Source organism: Erpetoichthys calabaricus, chromosome 17 (assembly GCF_900747795.2).
Source record: "Erpetoichthys calabaricus chromosome 17, fErpCal1.3, whole genome shotgun sequence".
NCBI lineage: Eukaryota > Metazoa > Chordata > Cladistia > Polypteriformes > Polypteridae > Erpetoichthys > Erpetoichthys calabaricus.
In genome coordinates this window covers 65,173,868-65,201,052 of record NC_041410.2, presented here as the reverse complement: position 1 = coordinate 65,201,052, position 27,185 = coordinate 65,173,868, and the positions used below count along the sequence as shown (strand labels likewise).

The 27,185-nt window shown below is 38.6% G+C and overlaps 2 protein-coding genes across 11 annotated transcripts in view; both read right to left on the bottom strand.

The window, feature by feature from the left end:
- plin1 (perilipin 1) overlaps nt 1-8,480 on the bottom strand; it is a 145,299-nt gene extending 136,819 nt beyond the window's left edge. For all 9 annotated transcript variants that reach the window (XM_028822506.2, XM_051920236.1, XM_051920234.1 and 6 more), the window contains exon 1: nt 8,335-8,480. The gene's annotated coding sequence lies outside the window, so the exon portion shown is untranslated. The remainder of the gene's footprint in view (nt 1-8,334) is intronic.
- Nucleotides 8,481-12,539: 4,059 nt separating this feature from the next.
- Nucleotides 12,540-25,519, bottom strand: pex11a (peroxisomal biogenesis factor 11 alpha). Of its 2 annotated transcripts, XM_028823162.2 has the most exons (4): nt 25,284-25,374; nt 24,973-25,046; nt 19,283-19,398; nt 12,541-14,072 (listed from the first exon to the last, which is right to left on the bottom strand). In XM_028823162.2, exons 2-4 carry the CDS (start codon nt 25,026-25,028, stop codon nt 13,504-13,506), a joined length of 741 nt encoding a protein of 246 aa, XP_028678995.1. In that variant the 5' UTR covers nt 25,029-25,046; nt 25,284-25,374; the 3' UTR covers nt 12,541-13,503. The 2 variants fall into 2 exon arrangements, with proteins under 2 accessions (XP_051776213.1, XP_028678995.1); XM_051920253.1 differs by lacking the exon at nt 24,973-25,046 and having other exon boundaries at nt 12,540-14,072; nt 25,284-25,519.
- Nucleotides 25,520-27,185: the final 1,666 nt, after the last annotated feature.

Genomic DNA, 27,185 nt, shown 5'->3' with positions numbered 1-27,185 from the left:
ATTACTGAATTTGGTTTCACTGACACAATAAACATCATGCATTTCCTGTAGCTTGTCCAAACATACTCTATTGGTCTGAGAGCTGGGGACTGTGTAGGTCACTGGAGAAAACTGAAGTCACTGTCATGTTCATGGAACCAGCTTGAAATACTAACATCCTTTGTAAATGGAAGAAGGCATGTGAAATAGGTTAGACCGTATCCACAAAGCAATGCATATGGCCAGCAACAATGCCTAGTATGTTGTGGCATCAGAAATCGAGATTTATCAGACCAGGCAATATTCTTCCAAACTTTAGTCATCCACTTTTAATGATTATCTGCGTACTGTAGCTGCAGTTCTATTTGTTGGTGACAGAAGTGGAACCTGGTGTGTTTTTCTGCTTCTGTAGCCAATTGCATTCAAGATCAGATGTGTTTTATATTCAGAGACACTCTCCTGCACAAAAGTATTATAAAGACACCCTATTTTTGTATCTGTGCCATTCTGTTAGCTCCTCTGAAATCTCTCAGCAACAAGGAGTTTATGCTCATAGAACCAATGCTCACTGTAGATTTTACTTTATCCTTCTATTCACTGTAAAATTTAGAGACTGTAAAATCTAAATGAGAATCCCGAAAGGGAAGGTGCTTCTTGCTCCAATGATCATACCACAGTCAGAATTACTTGGATGACATGTCTTATTCATTCTAATGTATCGCTGAACAAGTCTGCATGCAACAGTATGTAAGTTGAGATGCAGCCTTGAATGGCTGTTAGGAGGAGAAGGTTATTTAAAGTAATGAGCAGGTAATAATAATAATAATTAATTACATTTATATAGCACTTTTCTCAGTACTCAAAGCGCTATCCACACAGGGAGGAACCGGGAAGCGAACCCACAATCTTCCACAGTCTACTTACTGCAAAGCAGCAGCACTACCACTGCAGGTGCACCTAATGAGGTGCTCAACATTTCTAATATATATGTTGTCTAATATATATATATATTGGACTACTCTCTGTGTGTGTGTATATAGTGATGGAAACAGAGCACCAATGAGCCCCAAACCCCAACACAACCACATGAACACAGTCGTGGGTTCAAATAAACTGGTATTCAAAATATACAATAACTCTTAAAAACACAAGTTATCTCTTCTCTAGTTCACTTCTCCTCTCTCCATCGCACTGCCCTCCTCCACTTGAGTGTTGCCTTCCCTCCTCCCAGCTCCGACTTGACTGTACAAGGGAATGCAGTCCCCGGGAGTACTTCTGGTGCCAGGGCTGCTCCCTGTTGGAAGCACTTCTGAGTCATAAGGAAATCCAATATAGCAGGGAGCACATCTCCCTGCAGCGCCCTCTTACAGTACCGACGGACCCCAGCAGAGCTGCTTTGCCAGACTACATTTCCCAGCATGCCCTACTGTTTTCCGACTGGGTACCGATATCCAGGGCTACTGCCACCTGATGTCCTGGGGGAATAAACAAACCCCAGTGACAGTTCTTCCCTGTCCTTCCTTTTCAGCCTGGTCAGGGAAGGTATTGCAAATATGTCCAGTTGGGATGCCTGTGTATCTGCTTGGCGCTTCCTGCCCAAGTAAGGAATTGTCTCCTCTACTTGGAATGTCCATTCATCTGTTAGGGCAGCCTTGTCCGAGTGCGACATCCTTCCCTCTCTTGGCCGGGATGTCGTTCCATTCAATCGGTGCCTCCCACCCAGGTAAGAGATCTTCCTGACTCCTTGTCGGGATGCCCATTCATCCCATGTGCCACAGATGAAGAGACACAAAGTCAAAACTAAGCAAATGCCATGGCTCAACAACATGTAAGTGAAACACCTCAACAATGGACAGCAAGGTTTGAAGTTTTCATTAAAACAATTGTCTATTGGAAGGTATTTTCTTGAGACAAAGATTAATAGGACTCATATGCCAGCAGTATGGCTAAGATATGGTATCGCCATTGTATTCTTACGAAAGCCAGTGGAGCAGCAAGCACAAAGTGGGTTTGCATCCTCTGTTCTGTGTAATTCTTAAGAGTTAGCTGTTCACAAATATAATTAAACTGCTAGGGAGTCATTAGGCTGTTTTTTGCCCCGAAGACCACACACAGCTAGTATATATACATATTGTAGGATAAGAATGGGCATCCTAGCTGAGAAGGAGTATAATTTATTACTTGGACGGGAAGCCAGACTGGAAAGACAGATAGATTGGCGAAAAAACTGAGAAAATAGCTTTGTGCTCAGCCGGTATAAATTAATGGATTGACCAATAGAAAAGCCAGGAGTCAGGAGCAGTTCAATTCCCCATACGTCAGGTCGCATGAGAACCCGGTTGGGACACCTTCAGGAGTGCTTGGGATATAGAGTCTAGAAGTGCAGCCCTATCGGGTCCATACATTCCAATAGAGGGTACTGTTGGACTTAAAGACACTATAAAATCTTACAGTACTAACAGCAAACCTAACACAGCTAAACCGCTTTAAAACTGTCATTTGTAAAGTACCACAGCAAACCAATTTCACAGACAGACAGACAGATAATCTTATAAACCCAACTTTTATTTACATATCAAATGTTTATGCTGAGAAAGGTTTAGGTTTATTTGTCATATGTAGGTTAACACAGGGTCAACATACAATAAAATGTGTATGATGAGAAAAACAAGTCACTCAGCCTAGATCCAATAAAGCTAAAAATAATTAAAAAAAAAAAATTACAAGCTAAAAATAGACTAGCCATATACAATAAAATGTGTACATTTTAAAAGAAGTTATAGAGCAATATGAGTTGAATGAGCAGCAGTACAAATGACAGTTATTGCACAGATAATGTTTTATAAGTACAGATGCATATTCCATAAAGTGCAGATGCATGTTCCAGTCAGTATTCAGAGTGTGTGCAGGTACAGTTTGTGTGTGAGTAGTGCAATGTAGATGTAATGCAATGTAGGGGTAATGTAAGTGTATGTAAGTGTTCAGGTGTTGCTGTTGAGGAGTCGAATGGCCTGGTGGTAAAAACTGTTCTTAAGTCTTGTAGTCCGAGCAGCCAGACTCCTGTATCGTCTGCCAGATGGTAACAAGGAGAACAGCTGGTGTGATGGATGGTTGTGGTCCTTTATGATGCTGCTTGTCTTATACAAGCACCGATGGAGGTAAATGTTTTCAATGGCAGGGAGACTCTTGCCCGTGATGTGCTCTGCTGTCTTCATCACTCTCTGTAGTGATTTCCGGCTGCTGGCAGAGCAGCTCCCATACCAGACGGTAATGCAACCCGTCAGCAGACTCTCAACCACACTCCTGTAAAAGTTTGAGGTGATATTGGCATTCATGCCAAACTTCCTCAGCCTCCTCAGGAAGTAGAGCTGCTGGCGAGCTTTCTTGACCACAGTGTCTATGTGAAGGGTCCACGAGAGATCCTCGGTGATGTTTACTCCAAAGAACTTGAAGCTGTTAACCCTTTCAACTTCTACGCCGCTGAAGTAGATGGCCTGGTGTTCTCCGCCTTGCTGTTTCCAATAGTCCACGATCATCTCCTTGGTTTTGCTGACGTTAAGAGACAAGTTGTTATCCAGGCACCAATTACTCAGTGCCAGCACCTCCTCTCTGTAGGCCGTCTCATCGTTGTTAGTGATAAGGCCTATGATGGTTGTGTTGTCTGCAAACTTGATGATGGTGTTTGTGTCATGTTTTGCAACACAGTCGTGGGTGAACAAGGAATACAAGAGGGGGATAAGCACACAGCCCTGCGGCACTCCTGTGTTTAAAATGAGTGATGAGGACGTGTGTTTGCCGACTCTCACCACCTGGGGCCTGTTTGTGTGGAAAGAGAAAATCCATCTGCAGATGGTCGTCCCCAACCCAAGGTCATCAAGCTTCAAGATGAGTTTTGAGGGGATGATGGTGTTGAATGCCGAGCTATAATCTATAAACAGCATTCTTACATATGTATTTCCTCTTTCCAGGTGGGTGAGGGCAGTGTTTATTGTTAGTGCAATGGCATCCTGTGTAGATCTGTTTGCTCTGTAAGCAAATTGGAAAGGATCCAGTGTGTCGGGGAGGGAGGAGCAGATGTAACCTTTGACCAGTTGCTCGAAGCACTTCATAATGACCGATGTCAGTGCAACCGGGCGATAGTCATTCAGACAGGAGTCCACCGGTTTCTTTGGGACAGGAATGATGGTGGATGCCTTGAAGGAAGTGGGGACCACCAACTGCCTCAGGGAGAGATTGAAGATATTGGTGAACACACCTGCTAGCTGGTCAGCACATGCCCTGAGGGCACGGCCTGGGATGCCATCTGGTCCCGGAGCTTTGCGAGGATTGACCTTTTTGAAGGACCTTCTCACGTCAGACGTTTCAAGGATCAGAGTGACAGACTCACTGCCCCCTTGAGGATATAGCACTTGTTCTTTGATGGCTGCATCAAAACGAGCATAGAAAGTGTAGATAGATAGATAGAGTGCATCCGGAAAGTATTCACAGCGCATCACTTTTTCCACATTTTGTTATGTTACAGCCTTATTCCAAAATGGATTAAATTCATTTTTTTCCCCTCAGAATTCTACACACAACACCCCATAATGACAACGTGTAAAAAGTTTACTTGAGGTTTTTGCAAATTTATTAAAAATAAAAAAACTGAGAAATCACATGTACATAAGTATTCACAGCCTTTGCTCAATACTTTGTCGATGCACCTTTGGCAGCAATTACAGCCTCAAGTCTTTTTGAATATGATGCCACAAGCTTGGCACACCTATCCTTGGCCTGTTTCACCCATTCCTCTTTGCAGCACCTCTCAAGCTCCATCAGGTTGGATGGGAAGCGTCGGTGCACAGCCATTTTAAGATCTCTCCAGACATGTTCAATCGGATTCAAGTCTGGGCTCTGGCTGGGCCACTCAAGGACATTCACAGAGTTGTCCTGAAGCCACTCCTTTGATATCTTGGCTGTGTGCTTAGAGTCGTTGTCCTGCTGAAAGATGAACCGTCACCCCAGTCTGAGGTCAAGAGCGCTCTGGAGCAGGTTTTCATCCAGGATGTCTCTGTACATTGCTGCATTCATCTTTCCCTTTATCCTGACTAGTCTCCCAGTTCCTGCCGATGAAAAACATCCCCACAGCATCATGCTGCCACCACCATGCTTCACTGTAGGGATGGTGCCAGGTTTCCTCCAAATGTGACGCCTGGCATTCACACCAAAGAGTTCAATCTTTGTCTCATCAGACCAGAGAATTTTCTTTCTCATGGTCTGAGAGTCCTTCAGGTGCCTTTTGGCAAACTCCAGGTGGGCTGCCATGTGCCTTTTACTAAGGAGTGGCTTCCGTCTAGCCACTCTACCATACAAGCCTGATTGGTGGATTGCTGCAAAGATGGTTGTCCTTCTGGAAGGTTCTCCTCTCTCTACAGAGGACCTCTGGAGCTCTGACAGAGTGACCATCGGGTTCTTGGTCACCTCCCTGACTAAGGCCTTTCTCCCCCGATCGCTCAGTTTAGATGGCCGGCCAGTAGGAAGAGTCCTGGTGGTTTCGAACTTCTTCCACTTACGGATGATGGAGGCCACTGTGCTCACTGGGACCTTCAAAGCCGCAGAAATTTTTCTGTAACCTTCCCCAGATTTGTGCCTCGAGACAATCCTGTCTCGGAGGTCTACAGATAATTCCTTTGACTTCATGCTTAGTTTGTGCTCTGACATGAACTGTCAACTGTGGGACCTTATATAGACAGGTGTGTGCCTTTCCAAATCATGTCCAATCAACTGAATTTACCACAGGTGGACTCCAATTAAGCTGCAGAAACATCTCAAGGATGATCAGGGGAAACAGGATGCACCTGAGCTCAATTTCGAGCTTCACGGCAAAGGCTGTGAATACTTATGTACATGTGCTTTCTCAATTTTTTTTATTTTTAATAAATTTGCGAAAACCTCAAGTAAACTTTTTTCACATTGTCATTATGGGGTGTTGTGTGTAGAATTCTAAGGAAAAAAAATGAATTTAATCCATTTTGGAATAAGGCTGTAACATAACAAAATGTGGAAAAAGTGATGTGCTGTGAATACTTTCCAGATAGATAGATAGATAGATAGATAGATAGATGGATAGATAGATAGATAGATAGATAGATAGATAGATAGATAGAAGTTTACAGTTTAGAGTTTAGTAAAAGAGGTAGAAATAAACCAGGGAATGAAGACTATCATAACTGCCGTTAATATCCACGTCACTTCCAGGAGAATGCTATTTTGTAGAATGCTTTAGGCCACAAAATGGAGATCCCTCATAAGTGGTCTGATATGGTTGTCCCAGTGCTTTAAGTACTGTATATTGCATTGTAGGCCCCTATGTATTCCAAGCACTCAAACACTTACAGGAGAGTAAACATCGAAAGGAAGAAGACAGTGAAACCCTCTGGCAAGGGTAAGCAGCTCAGGGTAAGTTCCAGATTGCATAATCCATTAGTTTATTTAGGATAGACACACACACACCAGGGTCACCAAACACTGCTGTCACCAAGAAGCCCAAATACTTCAAATGAAGAAGTGACTCTATTTCCTGACAAAACTAACTAGATCTACCTGTATAGTCAGAAAATGATTTGGAAGAAACCTCACCTGCAGACTGGTTGTACAACGAGGAGAGGTGAAGGAAGAGAGAAGGAGGCGAGAGTGTGTATTTGTGATGTTTTTAAGGAAGGTAATGGAATACGCCACCCTACCCAGTCACTCAAAGACTTACTAATGATGATGCCAGGCCCAGTGATACAGTCAAGTCAAGTTGGGGAGCATGCACTGGTACAGTGCATTGCTGCACCCACTACACGACGAAACAACTTGGGATCCTGGGTTGGCAACCCCACAGGCAGACACGTGATCCAGTCCCACCCTCCGGAAATGACCCTCTATCTGCCGCAGCCAGGTGTTACGTGGGTGACCCCTTGGCCTGGTCCAGCATACAGGAAGGCTCATTTTTTAAAATTTATTCTTTATTACTTTGATATTCCCTATTCAGATTTGTTTTTTTATTTCTTCTTATTCTTCCTATGCTGACCCTCCTTTGTATTTTGATTTAATAAGAGCAGTAAATGTTTTTTACAGTTTGGCACTCCCATTTCTGATTTCGAGCTCTGCTACTATACATACACACACATATGAAAGATAGAATCAAAAAGAAACTCAATTTTGCAAACTTTGAATCAAAGATGCCACACAACAACAATGTGAATTTCTTGTGGCATGTTGGCACAAGTCTAAAATTATTTACCAAATGACTGCTTACATATCATAAAGAAAAAAAAAAATCACACAGAAGCACATACAGCATCATTTAGAATAGCTTGGCAGATGCATCACACAAAGTATACAAGAATACCACACTCAGTTTCAAGGTGTGTGAAATGGGACTACTTGGGTGAAAATCATGAGTGGCAGATAATCATTACATTTTGTGTAAAGCTCCTCAAAATGTTTACCAACATTCTAAACATTTTTCAAGAAGCAAATGGTGATGATAGCATTTCTTAGACACGCAGCAAAAGTCTTTACTGCACAGAATGTGAAATCCTGTATAAAGTTTGAACTGTACTATGTATTTGTGTACATACAAAAACAGGAGACATTATTTCATTTTGGCTACAGCCACACCTGCAGAGAAGAATGAATTACCTCTTTACCTCACAAAGTAGTAAACAAATCAACTTTTTAAAAAATAAAATAATGTTAGTTGGATCTTTGGGTTTGACAGAATTCATTCTTTTGCATACCAAAACATCTGTTATAGTTTGAAACAAAGAACGCAATTAAGATATTCACTTTTGTTTTCTGTATCTGTTCCACTTATACATACCCAGAAGAAGAGCAAATCATTGTCATCTCATGATGGCATAAAGCACTCTAAAAATAATCAGGCAGGCTTTTCATTTTTTTTGCAGTGCTTACTGCCTGGGAGTTGGGTGGGGCAGCATTTTTGATTTCATTTAATCCCTGCATTATTAAGAATGTTGTGCTAAACCTGAACAAGTATGACAATGGCAGCTACTTAGTTCCAATTAGCATGACATACAAAAACAGATGAAAAGGTTAAAAGACAGAATGTGATCCAAAATGGAAAAAAAAAGTTGTAGCTCTGACAGGCATTAGAAAAAGAATGTCTGGTCACCCTAGCAACCTGGAAGCAGAATTAGAGCAAGACACTGTGCTGTAGTTTGAGATGTGCAGCTGCGACATGACACATTCAGAGCAGTCCTTAGTAGTCATCAGGGTTTGTTTGTTTTCTCCATATCTGCCACCAATTTGCTGGTTGACGATGTCTGCTTACTCTTATAAGTAAAATAATAATGATTGATTACTTACATGATAGTTGTTCACACTCCCTGCTCTGTCCAGCTGTGTTCAAGTAGTGAAGGCCACAGAAAGCGCAGTCACCCAGCAACCAGCTAGAAAAACCTCTGCTCTCCACCTCCTCAGCCTCTGATTGGAGCAAACAGCCATTATGGGCAGGGAATAGGGAGGGACAGGGGTTTCAGAACATGAGCACCATTCACATCACGGCCCACAAATGTCCTGCAAATATTCATCAGCATAAAAATGTCAATTGTTTGTGACTGATAAAGGGAAATCTCTAATCTGTGAATGCCCCCACAGCACTTTCTAAAAGCACTGACTAAGTATAAATTGTCCAGAAGTTTTGGTATACTACCACTATTTAAAAAAGAATTTCAATGTTCTGTGAAATAAGTTGAAATAGTTAAATGTAACTGGCATCCACCATTCTTTATTCCATATTCCACAGAGTAATCCATTTGCTTTTAGGGATTGTTATTTAAATTCAGCAAATGAAAATGGCACAGACCTGTGGTCTCCAACTCTAGTCCTGGTGGGCCACAGTGGCTGCAGATTTTCATTCTAACCCTTTTCTTAAATGGTGACCAGTTTTTACACATTTTTTACAGTTTTACATTTCTGTGTAAATGTTTAGCTCTCCCATGAATTTTTGGTTATTCTGTGTTGAATATATTATGTATGCTTTGGTGTCATTTAAAAATATTATAAAAATTTAAAAAGTAACACATTTTTAAATGAATGCGCTGCACAGTATATTGCTGAATTCACAAGTGGCTCATAATGGACAAGTCACAAAGCCACAGAGCACCCTGCCACGTCTGTTAAACTCTGGAATACTCCCTTAAATAATGTTATCTTAGTCAGACTACACTTTTAACATTTTAGTATGTAGATGTTCTTTCAGATTCATAAACGTATTGGAAGAATATTCCATCAGTATTTACATTCTATGAAATTATGAATATTTAACTTCTTGAACCGTGCTCTGCACTTGTAAACCTAAATAAACTCTTGGCAACCTGTCTTCTATTCCCACTGGCACATTAGGAAATGCTTGGTGCAGCTGTAAACCCAGCCTGAATTTTATCAGAGGTCATTTTATGCAACCAGATTAAAAAAAAAAAATGAAATCTTGAACTTTGCTCACATATTTCATACAGACATACCAGGGTCAGACTGTCTGAACTTTCACTAAGTGTAGTCTGGTATCCACAGTAAACATTTTGGCCATCTATTACTCAGTCCTGAAAACAAGTAAAAGTTCATTCAAGTACATGCCTGTGACCCATCAAACCCTGTTGCAGAGTCAGACAAAGAGCCTGTGGCCATTAGAGGTTCTTCACTGTGGTTCTCTGGTTGACCTAGCCTAGCCACACATACAGTAGCACAAACTACAGTTAGCTCCGTATGTATTTAGTCATTGATACAATTATTGGTATTTTAGCTTTTTGCCAAATATACTGGAGATTAAGTTATATAATGAATATGGGCTCAAAGTGCCCACTGCCAGCTTTAAATTGAGGGATGGGTAAAAGCAAATTAGGGATCCGTGGCGGTGCTGTTTTCAATAAAAACAGTGCGCCAGCGAGAAGCCATGTGACACCAGAGTGTATAATGGGGAAGTGGATTGAATGCACATTAATCAATATTGTTTTTAGACCATTACAGAATTACATACAGTAGAGGAGATGGCCGTCATAGGATGATCACTTTAAGCTCCTGTTTAAAGAGTTGACTTGCATGCACAGACTTTGTGAGAACATAATTTAAAACCAGGACACTGGATCTGTGAAGCAGCTATCCACCCCTCCACCATGCTCTTCCAACAGTGGTCTACTTTTTTATACTTAGTCAGGTCAAGTCTTAGGTTAATTTGTATTCTTTATATCATTATGCATTATATCTGAGCATTTTAAACATGTTCTTTGACATGAACCAACATGTACTGTAGTTGTCACTGCCATTATATTTCACCTACGTATTCTTTATCCCCTTCTTCATGAACTGAGAATTACAAATATGAGAAGGGACATTATAATTTAGATTTATTTATTATTGTACTTTTTGATGTTTCTATCCATAGGAATATAAAGTATTCATATATTTCTCCATTTAGAGCATTTGTCAGGTGAAATGATTGGCCATATAATGCATGAAAGTAAGAGAACCAAACTAGCATCCTTCAAGCTTACAGACCATTGACACAGTCACTAGGCCTTCCTACCTACTGTAAGAGCCATGAAGTAAAGTGCTGCTCCACTGTTGCTTTTGTATTGCTTTATTTAAAAATATCCATCGCAGGAGAACTTCATTTTCCAATGCAGCCCCTTACACTACATAACTCCTGTTAATACAAGCTTGCTTTTCTGCACCAACAAGTTGGAAGAATTTGTGGGTATCTAACTTAGAAACTTATACTGCTGTTGTATCTCTTTGGAAAAACCTGTACTGACACCATAAACTGACCAGAAAGTATAGCACAGATTACATGTACAAGGATGCTGCTGCAAGGTGAAAAATATTTAAATATCTATATTAATTTCCAAATAACAGTCACAATGTAATAAGAAAATTATTCACAATTTGCAAAGGTAAAAGCTCACTGTGAAGTTTCTAAATTAATGATGATATTCACCATTAAATACAATGTAACTTCAGATCATTTGAGATTCAAATGTTAGATCTCAAATCTAATAATGTTACTAAATTACTAGATCTCATGGGCAATATTATTCAGTCTTGGCTGTGTATGGAAAAAAAGAGGTAAAAAAATAACAGCCATTCTTGGCACTGGGGGGAAAAAAGAAAATAATTTTTAAAAATAAATACATATGATTCCACACAGTGCTTGACTACATGGCAGCACACAGCCTTCTCGCAATGCTGTTCAAATTTAACACAAGTCCTTAATATTAAGCTTTCCTCTTAGGCATTCTGGCTGTGCTATTATGTATATACCACACAGAAATTGGAAAGGAAGCATGTGAGGGTGGGTGTCCTTCTTGGAGTTTTGCACAAACTGTTCTAAATATATTGTGACAATGTTTCTTTTACCAGGGCAATGTTTTACTAGATGGACAGCCCGATAAAACCAGGACATTTTGATATTCTTCAGTAATTTATTGGGATGTGCAGTCTGAAATTGGGACTGTCCTTGTCACCGGGGCATCTGGTCATCCTAGTACATTATACTGAAAATGAAATTAAGAATCATTGGAATCTAGGGCTAATGGTGTTGTGATGTTGATTTAGTGTAAAAGTTAATACTGAGTAAACGTTTATTTACTGTTCTTCATAATGTTACAGAGTAAATCATTGCATTTTATACTTTTACTTACCTAGTATAACTTAAAACATCAGGAGGACTGAGGTGGTGATGCGCTCAACCTGCTCAACTACAGAATTTGTCTTATAAATGCCAAGTCTGTCCATGGGAATAAAGAGACAACACATATTTTTCACAGAATCCAGCAACAGTGGTGGGTTTTTCATTAGACTGTGATAAAGCAGTATGAGGAAATATTCCAGTTGGAAAACACCAATACAGGCTACTTTAGGTACATCAGAAATGGGCTGACCTATCTTCTTCTGAAGTTGCTGCTCACAAGCATCTTGCTTCACTGCCCGGTAAAGATCATAAATGTCTCGACTTTCCTCTTGTGCATAACGTTAGAGGATATCATTCATATCGTGATAACTTTCATTTTCCTCTTTCATTTTCCTTCCTTGTGTTTTATACTTTTAGGGTTAAGAAGATCATTTAGCTTACTTGCTATGATTTAAAACATAAGTAGAACTGAGGTGCTGATACACTCATTCTCTTTTGCTTGCACTCAGCCTGCTGGATAGACTTCATAAAGCAGTTTTTAATTAAATTTGCTGTTGCACAGGTTTCTGCGCCCACCTCGCTGGACTTGCCAGTTGAAGACTGAGGTCCTGCATGCTCAAGCAGACAGCAACTTACCGTCCTGTGCCTGCAGTTTGCTCATGCTGCATTAACTTGTACTGAGGATCTGTTTGCAGTCAGTAGCGGCTATTGGTACTGGAAAAAAAGTCAAATACACAATGGTGTAACCACTGTCAAAGTAAAATTTAAAAACAGCAAACACATATGGGAATGAGTATAGAGCATGTGAGGAAACCAAAAACGCAATCCTACACTTCAAATCCTTCCTCAATTGTGCAGAGTCATCAATAAAAGGACAGAAGCAAGAATTCTTTATTTATAAAAAGAAATGTATTAGTAAGTTCATTAAAATCTGAGGAGGGTCTCTGTTAAAATAAAAATATATACATACATTAAGAATACGATATACTTTTCTAGAAAGACTAATTAAAATATTTCATAATTTAGCAGTTTGTCTTCTTTCAAGTAACTATGCTGCTACTCTTAATAAACCTCAGACATGAAATGTTCAGACAGTTTTCCAGTTGTGCAAACAATTACACAATCCTCCTCACTTCAACCAGTCATTACGACAGATCCCAGGGATGGCAAAGAGCCTAAAAGGGTAAGTCATTTTTTTTAAACTTTAAATCAGTCTTCTATAATGGAAAACACATGGCTGTTGTTGCTCCTTGGACATAGTGTAACTTTAACGCATTTCTTCTGCTGATACTTTTCATTCTTCTGTTTCACATTTTTAGTCTTGCAATTTTCCATATAAACCAGAAGAGGCCACTACTGCAGAAGATGTGAAGCGTTCCACCATTATGTTCTAGCCATTAACCTAACCACAACACTGCCCCAGAAGCCTCAGCTTATTATGGGAATATATAGCAGCAAAAATTTGAACAAGGAAAAATACACAGTGTACATACTGTAGCTTATTCTAATTCTTAATTTTTTACTGTATACATTCACTGTATAATTTATCAAAATACCTATTTTGCATAGAAAATAATTTTGATCTTTTACATATTTTGAAACAGGTAATACTCCATTTCTTTGGTTCTTGGTAAGTATAGCTTCACCATAAAAAAATAATCATTACTACTTATCCTAACTTTAAAACCTAAAATGTAAGATCTTTAGTGTAAGACAACTACAGCATTATCAACATTATCAGAAACAAAAGGGAGACCTGTGTTGTAAGGTTCATATTTTTTTCCAGTGTAGAATTTGTTATTACACTTCTCTGTTAATATTTTGTTAAGTTTATATCAGTTATGCAGGCATTAAGGACTAAGCCTGAGACTAGGTTTCAACATGGTTAGGATACCAAACAGGGATGATGCCAAACCACACATCCCCACGACTCCAGAATTTGTCTTATAAATGCCAAGTCTGTCCATCGGAATAAAGAGGTCACAAACATTTTTCACAGAATCCAGCAACAGTGGTGGGTTTTTCTTTAGACTGTGATAAAGCAGTATTAGGAAATGTTCCAGTCGGAAGACACCAACACAGGCTACATCAGGTCCCTCAGAAATGTGCTGACCAATCTTCTTCTGAAGTTGTTGCCCACGAGCATCTTGCTTCATTGCCTGGTAAAGCTCATAAATGTCTCGAACTAAGCCCATAATCAACGAGATGAAGTAAAACTGGGTGGCTAGCAGGCTCCACTTCTCTTTATTAATGGAATTTATCACTCTAATACTTCTAGCCCACAGCAAATTATCGCAAATAATGTAGAGAGTACGGACTAGACAGGAAGCCACAAGTAGCAGGCGTACCTCTGGATTGGGCAGCTGTAAAGCCTTCTGCACTCCTCCTATTGAGTCTACCATGTTTCCAAGTCGGAACACTGAAAGAGAATGAAAGTCCAAATGCATTGACTTTTCTGTTTTGTTTCAGCATGATCTTTTAAGGCATGGCTACTCACCATCACTGGAAACTCGGGAGTACCAAATTATACATATACATACATAACACACACACATTTTATATATATATATATATATATTATATATATATATACATACAGTGGTGTTTGCCCCCTTCCTGATTTCTTATTCTTTTGCATGTTTGTCACACAAAATGTTTCTGATCATCAAACACATTTAACCATTAGTCAAATATAACACAAGTAAACACAAAATGCAGTTTTTAAATGATGGTTTTTATTATTTAGGGAGAAAAAAAATCCAAACCTACATGGCCCTGTGTGAAAAAGTAATTGCCCCCTTGTTAAAAAATAACCTAACTGTGGTGTATCACACCTGAGTTCAATTTCCGTAGCCACCCCCAGGCCTGATTACTGCCACACCTGTTTCAATCAAGAAATCACTTAAATAGGAGCTGCCTGACACAGAGAAGTAGACCAAAAGCACCTCAAAAACTAGACATCATGCCAAGATCCAAAGAAATTCAGGAACAAATGAGAACAGAAGTAATTGAGATCTATCAGTCTGGTAAAGGTTATAAAGCCATTTCTAAAGCTTTGGGACTCCAGTGAACCACAGTGAGAGCCATTATCCACAAATGGCAAAAACATGGAACAGTGGTGAACCTTCCCAGGAGTGGCCGGCCGACCAAAATTACTCCAAGAGCGCAGAGACGACTTATCCGAGAGGTCACAAAAGACCCCAGGACAACGTCTAAAGAACTGCAGGCCTCACTTGCCTCAATTAAGGTCAGTGTTCACGACTCCACCATAAGAAAGAGACTGGGCAAAAACGGCCTGCATGGCAGATGTCCAAGACGCAAACCACTGTTAAGCAAAAAGAACATTAGGGCTCATCTCAATTTTGCTAAGAAACATCTCAATGATTGCCAAGACTTTTGGGAAAATACCTTGTGGACTGATGAGACAAAAGTTGAACTTTTTGGAAGGCAAATGTCCCGTTACATCTGGCGTAAAAGGAACACAGCATTTCAGAAAAAGAACATCATACCAACAGTAAAATATGGTGGTGGTAGTGTGATGGTCTGGGGTTGTTTTGCTGCTTCAGGACCTGGAAGGCTTGCTGTGATAGATGGAACCATGAATTCTACTGTCTACCAAAAAATCCTGAAGGAGAATGTCCGGCCATCTGTTCGTCAACTCAAGCTGAAGTGATCTTGGATGCTGCAACAGGACAATGACCCAAAACACACCAGCAAATCCACCTCTGAATGGCTGAAGAAAAACAAAATGAAGACTTTGGAGTGGCCTAGTCAAAGTCCTGACCTGAATCCAATTGAGATGCTATGGCATGACCTTAAAAAGGCGGTTCATGCTAGAAAACCCTCAAATAAAGCTGAATTACAACAATTTTGCAAAGATGAGTGGGCCAAAATTCCTCCAGAGCGCTGTAAAAGACTCATTGCAAGTTATCACAAACGCTTGATTGCAGTTATTGCTGCTAAGGGTGGCCCAACCAGTTATTAGGTTCAGGGGGCAATTACTTTTTCACACAGGGCCATGTAGGTTTGGATTTTTTTTTCTCCCTAAATAATAAAAACCACCATTTACAAACTGCATTTTGTGTTTACTTGTGTTATATTTGACTAATGGTTAAATGTGTTTGATGATCAGAAACATTTTGTGTGACAAACATGCAAAAGAATAAGAAATCAGGAAGGGGGCAAATAGTTTTTCACACCACTGTATAATATCATATGAAAAAGTTTGGGAACCCCTCTCAGCCTGCATAATAATTAACTCTACTTTCAACAAAAAAGTTAACAGTGGTAGGTCTTTCATTTCCTAGGAACATCCGAGTACTGGGTTGTTTTCTGAACAAAGATTTTTAGTGAAGCAGTATTTAGTTGTATGAAATTAAATCAAATGTGAAAAACTGGCTGTGCAAAAATTTGGGTACCCTTGTATGTTTGCTGATTTGAATGCATATAACTGCTCAATGCTGATTACTTGCAACACCAAATTGGTTGGATTAGCTCGTTAAGCCTTGAACTTCATAGACAGGTGTGTCCAATCATGAGAAAAGGTATTTAAGGTGGTCAATTGCAAGTTGTGCTTCCCTTTGACTCTCCTCTGAAGAGTGACAGCATGGGATCCTCAAAGCAACTCTCAAAAGATCTGAAAACAAAGATTTTTCAGTATCATGGTTTAGGGGAAGACTACAAAAAACTATCTCAGATGTTTAAACTGTTAGTTTCAACTGTAAGGAATGTAATCAGGAAATGGAAGGCCACAGGCACAGTTGCTGTTAAAACCAGGTCTGGCAGGCCAAGAAAAATACAGGAGGGGCATATGCGCAGGATTGTGAGAATGGTTACAGACAACCCACAGATCACCTCCAAAGACCTGCAAGAACATCTTGCTGCAGATGGTGTATCTGTACATTGTTCTACAATTCAGTGCAATTTGCACAAAGAACATCTGCATGGCACGGTGATGAGAAAGAAGCCCTTTCTGCACTCACACCACGAACAGAGTTGCTTGTTGTATGCAAATGCTTATTTAGACAAGCCAGATTAATTTTGGAACAAAGTGCTTTGGACTGATGAGAAAAAATTGAGTTATTTGGTCATAACAAAAAGCACTTTGCATGGCAGAAGAAGAACACCGCATTCTAAGAAAAACACCTGCTACCTACTGTCAAATTTGGTGGAGGTTCCATCATGCTGTGGGGCTGTGTGGCTAGTTCAGGGACTGGGGCCCTTCTTAAAGTCGAGGGTCGGATGATTTCAATCCAATATCAACAAATTCTTCAGGATAATGTTCAAGCATCAGTCACAAAGTTGAAGTTATGCAGGGGTTGGATATTCCAACAAGACAATGACCCAAAACACAGTTCGAAATCTACAAAGGCATTCATGCAGAGGGAGAAGTACAATGTTCTGGAATGGCAGTCATAGTCCCCTGACTTAAATATCATCGAAAATCTATGAGATGATTTGAAGCAGGCTGTCCATGCTCAGCAGCCATCAAATTTAACTGAACTGGAGAGATTTTGTATGGAATAATGGTCAAAAATACCTCCATCCAGAATCCAGACACTCATCAAAGGCTATGAGAGGCGTCTAGTGGCTGTTATATTTGCAAAAGGAGGCTCAACTAAGTATTGATGTAATATCTCTGTTGGGGTGCCCAAATTTATGCACCTGTCTAATTTTGTTATGATTCATATTGCATATTTTCTGTTAATCTGATAAACTTAATGTCACTACTGAAATACTGTTTCCATAAGGCATGTCATATATTAAAAGGATGCTGCTACTTTGAAAGCTCAGCCAATGATAAACAAAAATCCAAAGAATTAAGAGGGGTTCCCAAACTTTTTCATATGAGTATATATATATATTATATATATATATATACACGTATATACACACACACACACACACTGCTCAAAAAAATTAAAGGAACACTTTTTAATCTGGTCATTTAAGTAGCAGTGAAGGTTGTTAATCAGTTTCAGCTGCTTTGGTGTTTATGAAATTAACAACAGGTGCACTAGAGGGGCAACAATAAGACAACCCCCAAAACAGGAATGGTTTAACAGGTGGAGGCCACTGACATTTTTCCCTCCTCATCTTTTTGGACTGATTTTTCACTAGTTTTGCATTTGGTTATGATCAGTGTCACTACTGGTAGCATGAGGCGATACCTGGACCCTACAGAGGCTGCATAGGTAGTTCAACTTCTCCTGGATGGCACATCAATATGTACCATTGCCAGAAGGTTTGCTGTGTCTCCCAGCACAGTCTCAAGGGCATGGAGGAGATTCCAGGAGATAGGCAGTTACTCTAGGAGAGCTGGACAGGGCCATAGAAGGTCCTTAACCCATCAGCAGGACCGGTATCTGCTCCTTTGGGCAAGAAGGAACAGGATGAGCACTGCCAGAGCCATACAAAATGACCTCCAGCAGGCCACTAAGAACGATGGGATGGATAGATGGCAATTGAAATTTAAATAGATTAAACAACCTTTAATGTATCCTGAAATTCAGCAAAGCTTAAAAAAAGAAAAAATGCAGACATGCACAGTCTAACCTGAATGTGCCACATATAATGTTACAAAGTGGAGAGATTCATCCACTGGTGATTAAACTCCACCCATCCATCCATCCATTATCCAACCCGCTATATCCTAACACAAGGTCATGGGGGTCTGTTGGAGCCAATCCCAGCCAGCACAGGGCACAAGGCAGGAACAAACCCTCGGCAGGGTGCCAGCCCGCAGGACACACACACACATTCCCACACACCAAGCATACACTAGGGACAATTTAGGATCGCCAATGCACCTCTTTGGACTGAGGGAGGAAACCGGAGCACCCGGAGGAAACCCACGCAGACATGGGGAGAACATGCAAACTCCACGCAAGTGCCATCAAGATTAAACTCACAATTCTCAATTCTCCAGGGCAATCTCTAAAATTAAATTTTCATTCTGATAACTTTCCAAAACACTATCCATTATTGTGATACGAGGACACCAGGCATTGTTGGGAATCCAAACTCCACAGTGAGGTACAGTATATTCTAATAACCTGTTATTTCTTTTTCGTCTCCGTTATGTGCGATACTGTGTTTTTGCACTCTAACATGAACGATTCAGTCATTGTTTATAACAAAACTGTAGCAACAGGTTTTAGTAAGCAAATGAATCAGAGATAACTCTAAGAAAGCTACTGTTGTAACAAAAAACCAAATCACTTTAAGCTCTTAAACAAAATAATATTTTAATTAAATCATTTGAAAATACTGCTAACATTACAACATATATGAGCTATAAAGTCATCTGTAAAAATTGAGTAATTCTTAATGATGCAATAGATAACAGTTAATATCACTTGTACAAATACATGGTAATGGAACAGCAAACAAACTTATTTATTACATTAATTTTGGAAATACTTTACAAGTTAAGATCTGAATAGAAAACCAAGATAGCTTTATTACAGCCTACCTGAAGCAGAACTGTCCATGCTTTTTGCAATTAGGCCCACAAACGTACCATGTATTTTTATTCACTAGCTGGTGGCAGCTACACAATGCAAATATTTCACGGTCAATTATACTGTATTTACCACCTTTTCTCAACCCCCTTGTCTTGCTACTTACATTTTCTTCCAGTGCTCATATTAGACTCCAGATTGTGCAGCTTTTTAAGCAATTCCTTCTGAGTGCTGTTATTTTGCAAAAGATACTTAAGCAAAGTGCATGCATACTGAGTAGTTCTGAAAAAAGGAAAACAAAAATATACAAGTTCATCGGGTGGCTATCTATCATGACAAGTGTCCTTTCATTAAAAATGTGTACCTTATACACATGAAGTGAGAGATGATACATCATCTCCTATACAAAAAAGTTCAGATAAAATATAAAAGACTTTTTCTTTTTTCAAAGTAACTTGTAATTAGTGGACTGCCTCTGGAGCCCTCAAGTGCAAAGCACTTTTTGCAATCGACTTTGCTTCCAAATGCAGAAAAGCCTGACATGATTTTACCATTTAAGAATATGATAAAAGTGACAGATTCCATTCACCTATATAATTATCTTGTACCACTGTATAATTACTTTCTAATTATATTTGAATTATCCAATAATTATTCACTCATTTGTATGCATAATGTGCTCTATGACAGAAAGTTTGCGTTCATTCAAAATGAAATGCTAATTAAGTTACTGAAGTATACATAAATGATAAAAGATCTGATGCAACTAGTTTTCTAGAGAATTGAGAGCTGGGCCCTGCACTGAGCCAAAGAACCATCTTTTGATGACAAACAGCCAAGTGTATATAATACTGTATTTACATAAATGTTAGAGATGGCTTAAGAGATTCCAAACAAAGAATTGCTAACGTATCACTAGATTAAACAGCCATCAAGGAAAACCTAGCACATAATCAGAACATTTTATTCTCATCAGCTGCATTTCAATCTGCATATAGACTAAATTCTTGAGAAAAAAAAATTTGATAATTGCACGTTATGTGAATATATCAAACTATAACTGTTGCTGCCGGAATATAAGGTGTGGTTAAGCACAGGTAAAACGCATGCCAAAAGAAATCTCAAAGTCCAAAAGTTTGTTTTAAAAATATTTAGTGAAAGTTAAAAGCATATAATCCACACAAGAATAAAATAAAAAATAGTTACACATGTAAAATAAAAGGCAAAAAAAGTAAAAATGTATCTTCTCTAAACTTAACTTTTCTTGAGAAACTTTAGTTATTCCTGTACTTAAAGGTTCTTTACTTCTTCTTCTCTACTTAAAGGTTCTTAAATTCTTATATATTTAAAGATTCTTAGCTGCTTCTGTACGCTTTAAACGTACGGCACAGCACATAAATTAAGTGCTGTTTTCTTACATATTTACTTCACACACTCAAAAGGCCCATAGGCCGGTTGGCACATAGGCATGTGCCCAGGCACGGTTTAAAACCTTATGCCTTCCACACCTTACTCATGGCAAGGCTGTCACTAACTAACTAAAGAATAATGTTTACTTGAAGTTGTTAGAAATGGCAAGAATATACCAATACAATTCTATTTACGGGGGTTTTAGGAACCTCCCATAGAATATGCATTGTCATCTAATAAATATTCATAAATTTTATAGAACTAGGAAAATGGCTCTTACAATAACAACTATAGAAAATGTCCTATTATCTGACTTAATCCAAAATATCTGGCAATACTATTCTTGTGGGGAACTTCCGTACAATATCTATAATATATGATATAGCCAAGAGAGAACTCATTTAAAGGCTTTTATTACACAAATAAAAATATTTTTGAAACTTGCAATATTTTCTTTTAGGTTTTTGTAACTCCAAGGCTTAGAAACATATTTTAATAGTTTTATTTTCCTCTGCAGTCTTTTAAAATTAACACTGTCATGAACTTAAGAGTTACTTCATTAAAACTCGGTAGTGAAACAGAGCTAACAGCAGGCCTTTAAAATCTTGAAAATGCAGTATATGTTCTCAGATCTTTCCTATTCAAATTTTAGTAGGCAATTTCAGTATCAAACAAATCATCTACTTTAGCATAAGGGCTCATTCTAACATTTCATCTTCACAGAGATTCCATGTTTTTTGAATTTGTATTTTTCCTTTTTATTTTTTGTTTAGCTTCTATCTTGAGTTGTTTACTGGGCTTGTGTTTTTATGTTTCTATTTCAATTGTGCCCTTTTGAATATTTGTTCTCAAGTATGGGAACACAGCTCTACAAATACATTTTAATACTATACTTAGTCAGTCTATGCAAGGTGAAATTTTATTATGGAATTTCACAAATGAAACAATCTGCAACTAGCATTACATAAGCAAGTTTGCCCAAGAACTGTGTCATTTATATCTGTATTAATAATTTAGGTATATGACCCCATTATCACCACACAATGCCCCCCCTCTCCCCCTTCCCCACACACACAACATTAAAAATAGGACTGACTCATCTTATGAAGATGATGAAAGAACAACGAAGGGAAAAAAGACACACAGCTTTGTTACAAAATCAAAAATTTACAGACAGGCTGTGGCGATAGCTGCTAAAAAAGACAGCATTCCACTTCCTGGCACTTAAAATATCCACAATTCAACTCTGTCTAATATTACACACTGTCAAAGATATACACGATAATAGCTAAAATACAGAAGTGTTAACTGTAAATGTTTGAGAAAGTAAATATACTCAGCTTTCTACTTGAAATATATGTATACCAGTAACGGCTTACTGCACGATAACGTGCAGTGAATACACTTGACTTGAGCATTCATAGTTTTCATCCTCTTTCTCAGTATGTTTAGCATTCATTTGCTCAGAGGTTGATGCGCTTGCTGCTTCCTGAGCAGCTCTTCTTTTCTCCACCCTAGCGGCCCACTTCCTGTCTTCTTTCATCTGCATCTTTTTGCATTAAAACTGATTAAGTCAGTGTTTGTGTTGCAATTACTTAGTACATTTTCTTTATATTTTTCACTTAAACTGGCACTTAAGTCTTCAATCTAAGAATGATTTAAGATACGAAGAGGTAGGGGAAGTGACGGCGAAGGTGGTGTGGATGAGAACGGCATCCGTACACATGCGCCGCATGGCCACTGTCAAGAGTTGATTCTACAATAAGATAAAATAAAAATAAAAAACAGGAATAACCTTGGAGGTCAATCATCACCCCGAAAGCGGATAGTAGACATCATGTAGTATATGTGTACCAAATTTCAGGTTAATAGGTCAAACAATTTGCGAGGTACTGGTGATTTAAAATCCTGGACATACAAATGAACAGCCACAGTAGCGTATTATATATAAAGATAAAGATTATATACTTTTCTGAGGCTGAAATACAAAATACTGTTAATTTCTAGAGGATATGTTAACAGCAAGGAAAATATTTACTTTGCAACTCATATTCGCAAATACAAAAAAAAAAGGCATTTTTTTGTAAAAAGTGCATTTTTCAATAGAGACAATCTGAAACAAAAAATATTCCCACTTAGCAGAAGTCCAGTTTGAGTACAATTACAAAAATTAATGCATAAATATATATAACACTTTCACAGTATATTACACCACTATGAACAGAGTTTGTGCAGGGTCTTCAAACTCTTCCATGGAGTATATACAGTTTGTTCATTCTTACGAGTGCTTACATGCACAAAGAGAACTATTGCCAGTATGTGTTATTATCAAGAAAGATTTAAAAACATAAGACAAAACAGCTGCACAATAAAGAGGGTCAAGGAAGCAAAAACAGAAACAAAAGGTGAAGATAAGTTTAAGAAAAAAAATTAGGCTGGACAAAAAGCAAACAATGAGGCTTACCAAAATATTACTGTTGAAAGATACACAAGCAAAGGTATAAAATATAAAGGATGAAAAACAGTTTTGTGAAATTTACCAGAAAGGAGTAGCTCCTCTGTACCAAAATATGTGATTTACAAGTTTCTAGCATTTGTGGTTTATAATATACTGTATGTTTCATGTTTTAGAACCAAGTCAATATGGATGCCAAAAAAAGAGAAATCAGTAAATGATGCTATCAAGAAATTTTTTACGCTAAAAAATAAAATGCATTTGCAGGTTAATTCCCATCTATTCAGCAGGTACTACGACAAGTCCCCTTCATATGGCAAAGTCAGAAGATGAGCTACAGAATTCCAAATAGGCAGAAAGTCTCAAATATTGCCCAAGGATTAGCCAGCGTTTGACATTGACAACACAAAAAATGTTTCCATTGTGGACAGAATATTAAAGAAGAATCAAGGAGTGATAGTGCGTGAAGACAGCAGACAACATAAAGATTAGGTATTGATCAACTGAATCCAGTCTTAATGAAGAACTAAACTTGTGCAATGGGGATGCCAAAAATGTTGACTCCTTAAATGAAGCATCACCAAATCCAATGCTCCAACAAGAATCTAAAATGAATACATTTGAACTGGAGGAAATGTAAAAAGCACTGCATTTCATACCTAAGAATTAAGGCAGCACATTTAATTGTATATTAAAGGCAATTATCATCACAGCTACCATAAAAATCATAAAAGTGATTACTGCATTCCATTCAATACTCTGCTCTGTCAGAGATCAAGCTTTCCCAGTTACCCATTGCTCTAAACAGAAAATAAGTGATGCAAGTAACCACTTCTATATTTCCTAAGCATCAGATGACGACCACAAATGACTGTGTTGAAAGTACTTTTAGGATTCAGATCCCTAACACTATTGTTTGAAAAGTTTGCAACAGTCTCCATAAAAATTAAGAAGTATAAGTAATACCAAACCTAAATCATCCGACACGTTTTAGTACCAAAATGAAGAGAATTATCTGCAATTTGGCATTATTTTGTTTTCAGTGGTGCTGATGTTTATCAATAATGCACACTGTATGTTAAATAAAGCTAAGCAAGCAATCAAGTCCCAGGAATTTTAGGTCCATGGCACAAATTTGTTGAAAAATAAAACTGAGTTTTTCTCTTAACGAGTCATGTTCAAAAAACTGTGATCACGTCTTCTTATTAGAACATTAGTAAAAGGAAGACAGAACTAGAAAGAAATCTGACTCAATAGGGATACAGATTGTTAGCAGTAATAAAAATACTTAATTACCCTCAAGCGAGCTTCAGAGGACACCCGAGTAATTGCACCGCCAAGTAAAGGTATTTAAGTCTGTAGACTAGAGCTTGACTTAAGGTATACCAAATGTATTATGAATACTTGTCATCACAATACATTTCAGAAATCACGTTAAGAATTCAAAGAAACCATAGAAAAGGTAACACTTGGGGGAAACAACAGAAGTAAAAATAAACAGTACACTCAACATAAGTACGTTGATAGCAGGAGTTCACAAACAGCAAAATCGTGCTGGCATTATTACATAATACAGAATAGAAAACAAGAGTGAACAAGGAGTACCCGTTCTAAATGATAGAAAATTCAAGAATAACATTTTACTTTAAGACCCATCTACTCCTGAACCAGGGAAGTCCAAGTAGAAAAATCAGGACACACCATTTTAAGGTGGCACTATAGGTGTCAAATACAGTGACATCCCTAAGGCCCTCGGTTGCCCACACCTTCTATAAAAGCCTTCGCTACAAATGAGTGCAGTTACAAGTTGTACAGGTTACACTAAAGGGCCTGCTGTTCACATTATAAAACTAAAACTTAAACGAACACAGGCTTGACAAAGCGAAAGTACACACTGCTAAGCCAATGACCTAGGATGACTGATGCAACAAAATAATATACCTGCTTTTTTATTTTTTTAATAATCTCAACAAACAGGTGCGGGTGCTCACCTGAGCATGCGGTCTCTACCGCGGCTCTGGCTGCTCAACTTTAAAAAAGCTTCCATCTCCTTAGAATCTCTGCTCTGCAATATAGAGTTTAACCTATGAGGTATTGTTTAATGACTATGTTATAGCGGATGCCTGAAAAATCTCTTACTTCAGCGGATCATAGAAAAAGTTCTTCGGACCATCAACGCTCTCTGCTCCACGGGAAACGTGTCAGGCCACTGACAATTAGCCACGTTACTATAAAATTATCAATGGCAATCAAACATTAAAATAATGACAAAATATGTGTCATATAGCAAGGTGTAACTCACAGACCAACTGAATCGTAAAGAATTTCACGCCACAGAGAGCATTCGGAACAAGTTTGTTTCCACACGGAGTTATCCCGTGAACGGAACAACGCCGGCTGTTGAGTTATCGTTGTCATCGCAACGTGCCAACAATAATCATCTGTGGGGAGTGCACGGAACTTGTTGATTTAGTCATGGTAAAATTTCGGTCTTTCACAATTTATCCAGAGAAACTGAATTTTGCGAGTGAAAGGGCAGGTAAGTCGTTCAGAAATTGATACAGTTGTGTCCGCTCATTTATTTTTGGTAAGTTGTTTTTGGTGTGAAACAACCGGTGAGCTAGACTGCTTCGTTATTTAATGTTTTTTAAATAAACGCAGTGTTTAACATAAGCCTATAAGTTGTTTTTGGAATAAAACAATCGATAATCCAAACTGTTTCCTTATGATAATGATGATTTTTTTTTCAAATAAGGCACTGTATAACACAAACTTATCATGCATTATGATGCATCTCTTATCATTTCCATCCATCCATTATCCAACCCGCTATATCCTAACTTATCATTTCTCTGCAGAAGTATAGCATATACATATATCCAGACATCTATCTTGCAAACTCGCTTATCCTCGATATGGTCGTCACGAGATTCCAGCAAGCTTTAATCATTAATTAGATTAAAATGATCAATATCATAATTTTTAAGTATGAATTCGATGTTATGTTATTTTAGACATGCTCAAAACTGGAGAATAAATGCAGCACATCGTTGCAGCAGATAGCGTTGGCATTTCACAGACTTGTCCCCAGCTGGAATGCTAGCTGTGTGAAGTTTGCCCGCTGTTTTACCCACTAAAGTTAGCTCAATTAATTATCAATTTGTGAGGGACTGATATTCCGTCCAATATTGGCTTCTCCTCAACATTAGTCTTATTCATTTACAGTCATATGAAAAAGTCTGCATAATAATTTATTTTCAACAAGAAAGATAACAGTGGTATGTATGTCTTTCATTTCCTAGGAACATCTGAGTACTGGGGTGTTTTCCGAACAAAGATTTTTAGTGAAGCAGTATTTAGTTGTATGAAATTAAATCAAATGTGAAAAACTGGCTGTGCAAAAATTTGGGTACCCATGTAATTTTGCTGATTTGAATGCATGTAACTGCTCAATACTGATTACTTGCAACACCAAATTGGTTGGATTAGCTCATTAAGCCTTGAACTTCATAGACAAGTATGTCCAATCATGAGAAAAGGTATTTAAGGTGGTCATTTACACGTTGTGCTTCCCTTTGACTCTCCTCTGAAGAGTGACAGCATGGGATCCTCAAAGCAACTCTCAAAAGATCTGAAAACAAAGATTTCAGTATCATGGTTTAGGGAAAGGCTACAAAAAGATCTCAGAGGTTTAAACTGTCAGTTTCAACTGTAAGGAATGTAATCAGGAAATGGAAGGCCACAGGCACAGTTGCTGTTAAACATAGGTCTGGCAGGCCAAGAAAAATACAGGAGGGGCATATGCGCAGGATTGTGAGAATGGTTGCAGACAACCCACAGATCACCTCCAAAGATCTGCAAGAACATCTTGCTGCAGGTGGTGTATCTGTACATCGTTCTACAATTCAGTGCAATTTGCACAAAGAACATCTGTATGGCAGGATGATGAGAAAGAAGCCCTTTCTGCACTCACACCACAAACAGAGTCACTTGTATGGAAATGCTCATTTAGACAAGCCAGATTCATTTTGGAACAAAGTGCTTTGGACTGATGAGACAAAAATTGAGTTATCTGGTCATAACAAAAAGCGCTTTGCATGGCGGAAGAAGAACACTGCATTCCAAGAAAAACACCTGCTACCTACTGTCAAATTTGGTGGAGGTTCCATCATGCTGTGTGGCTAGTTCAGGGACTGGGGCCCTT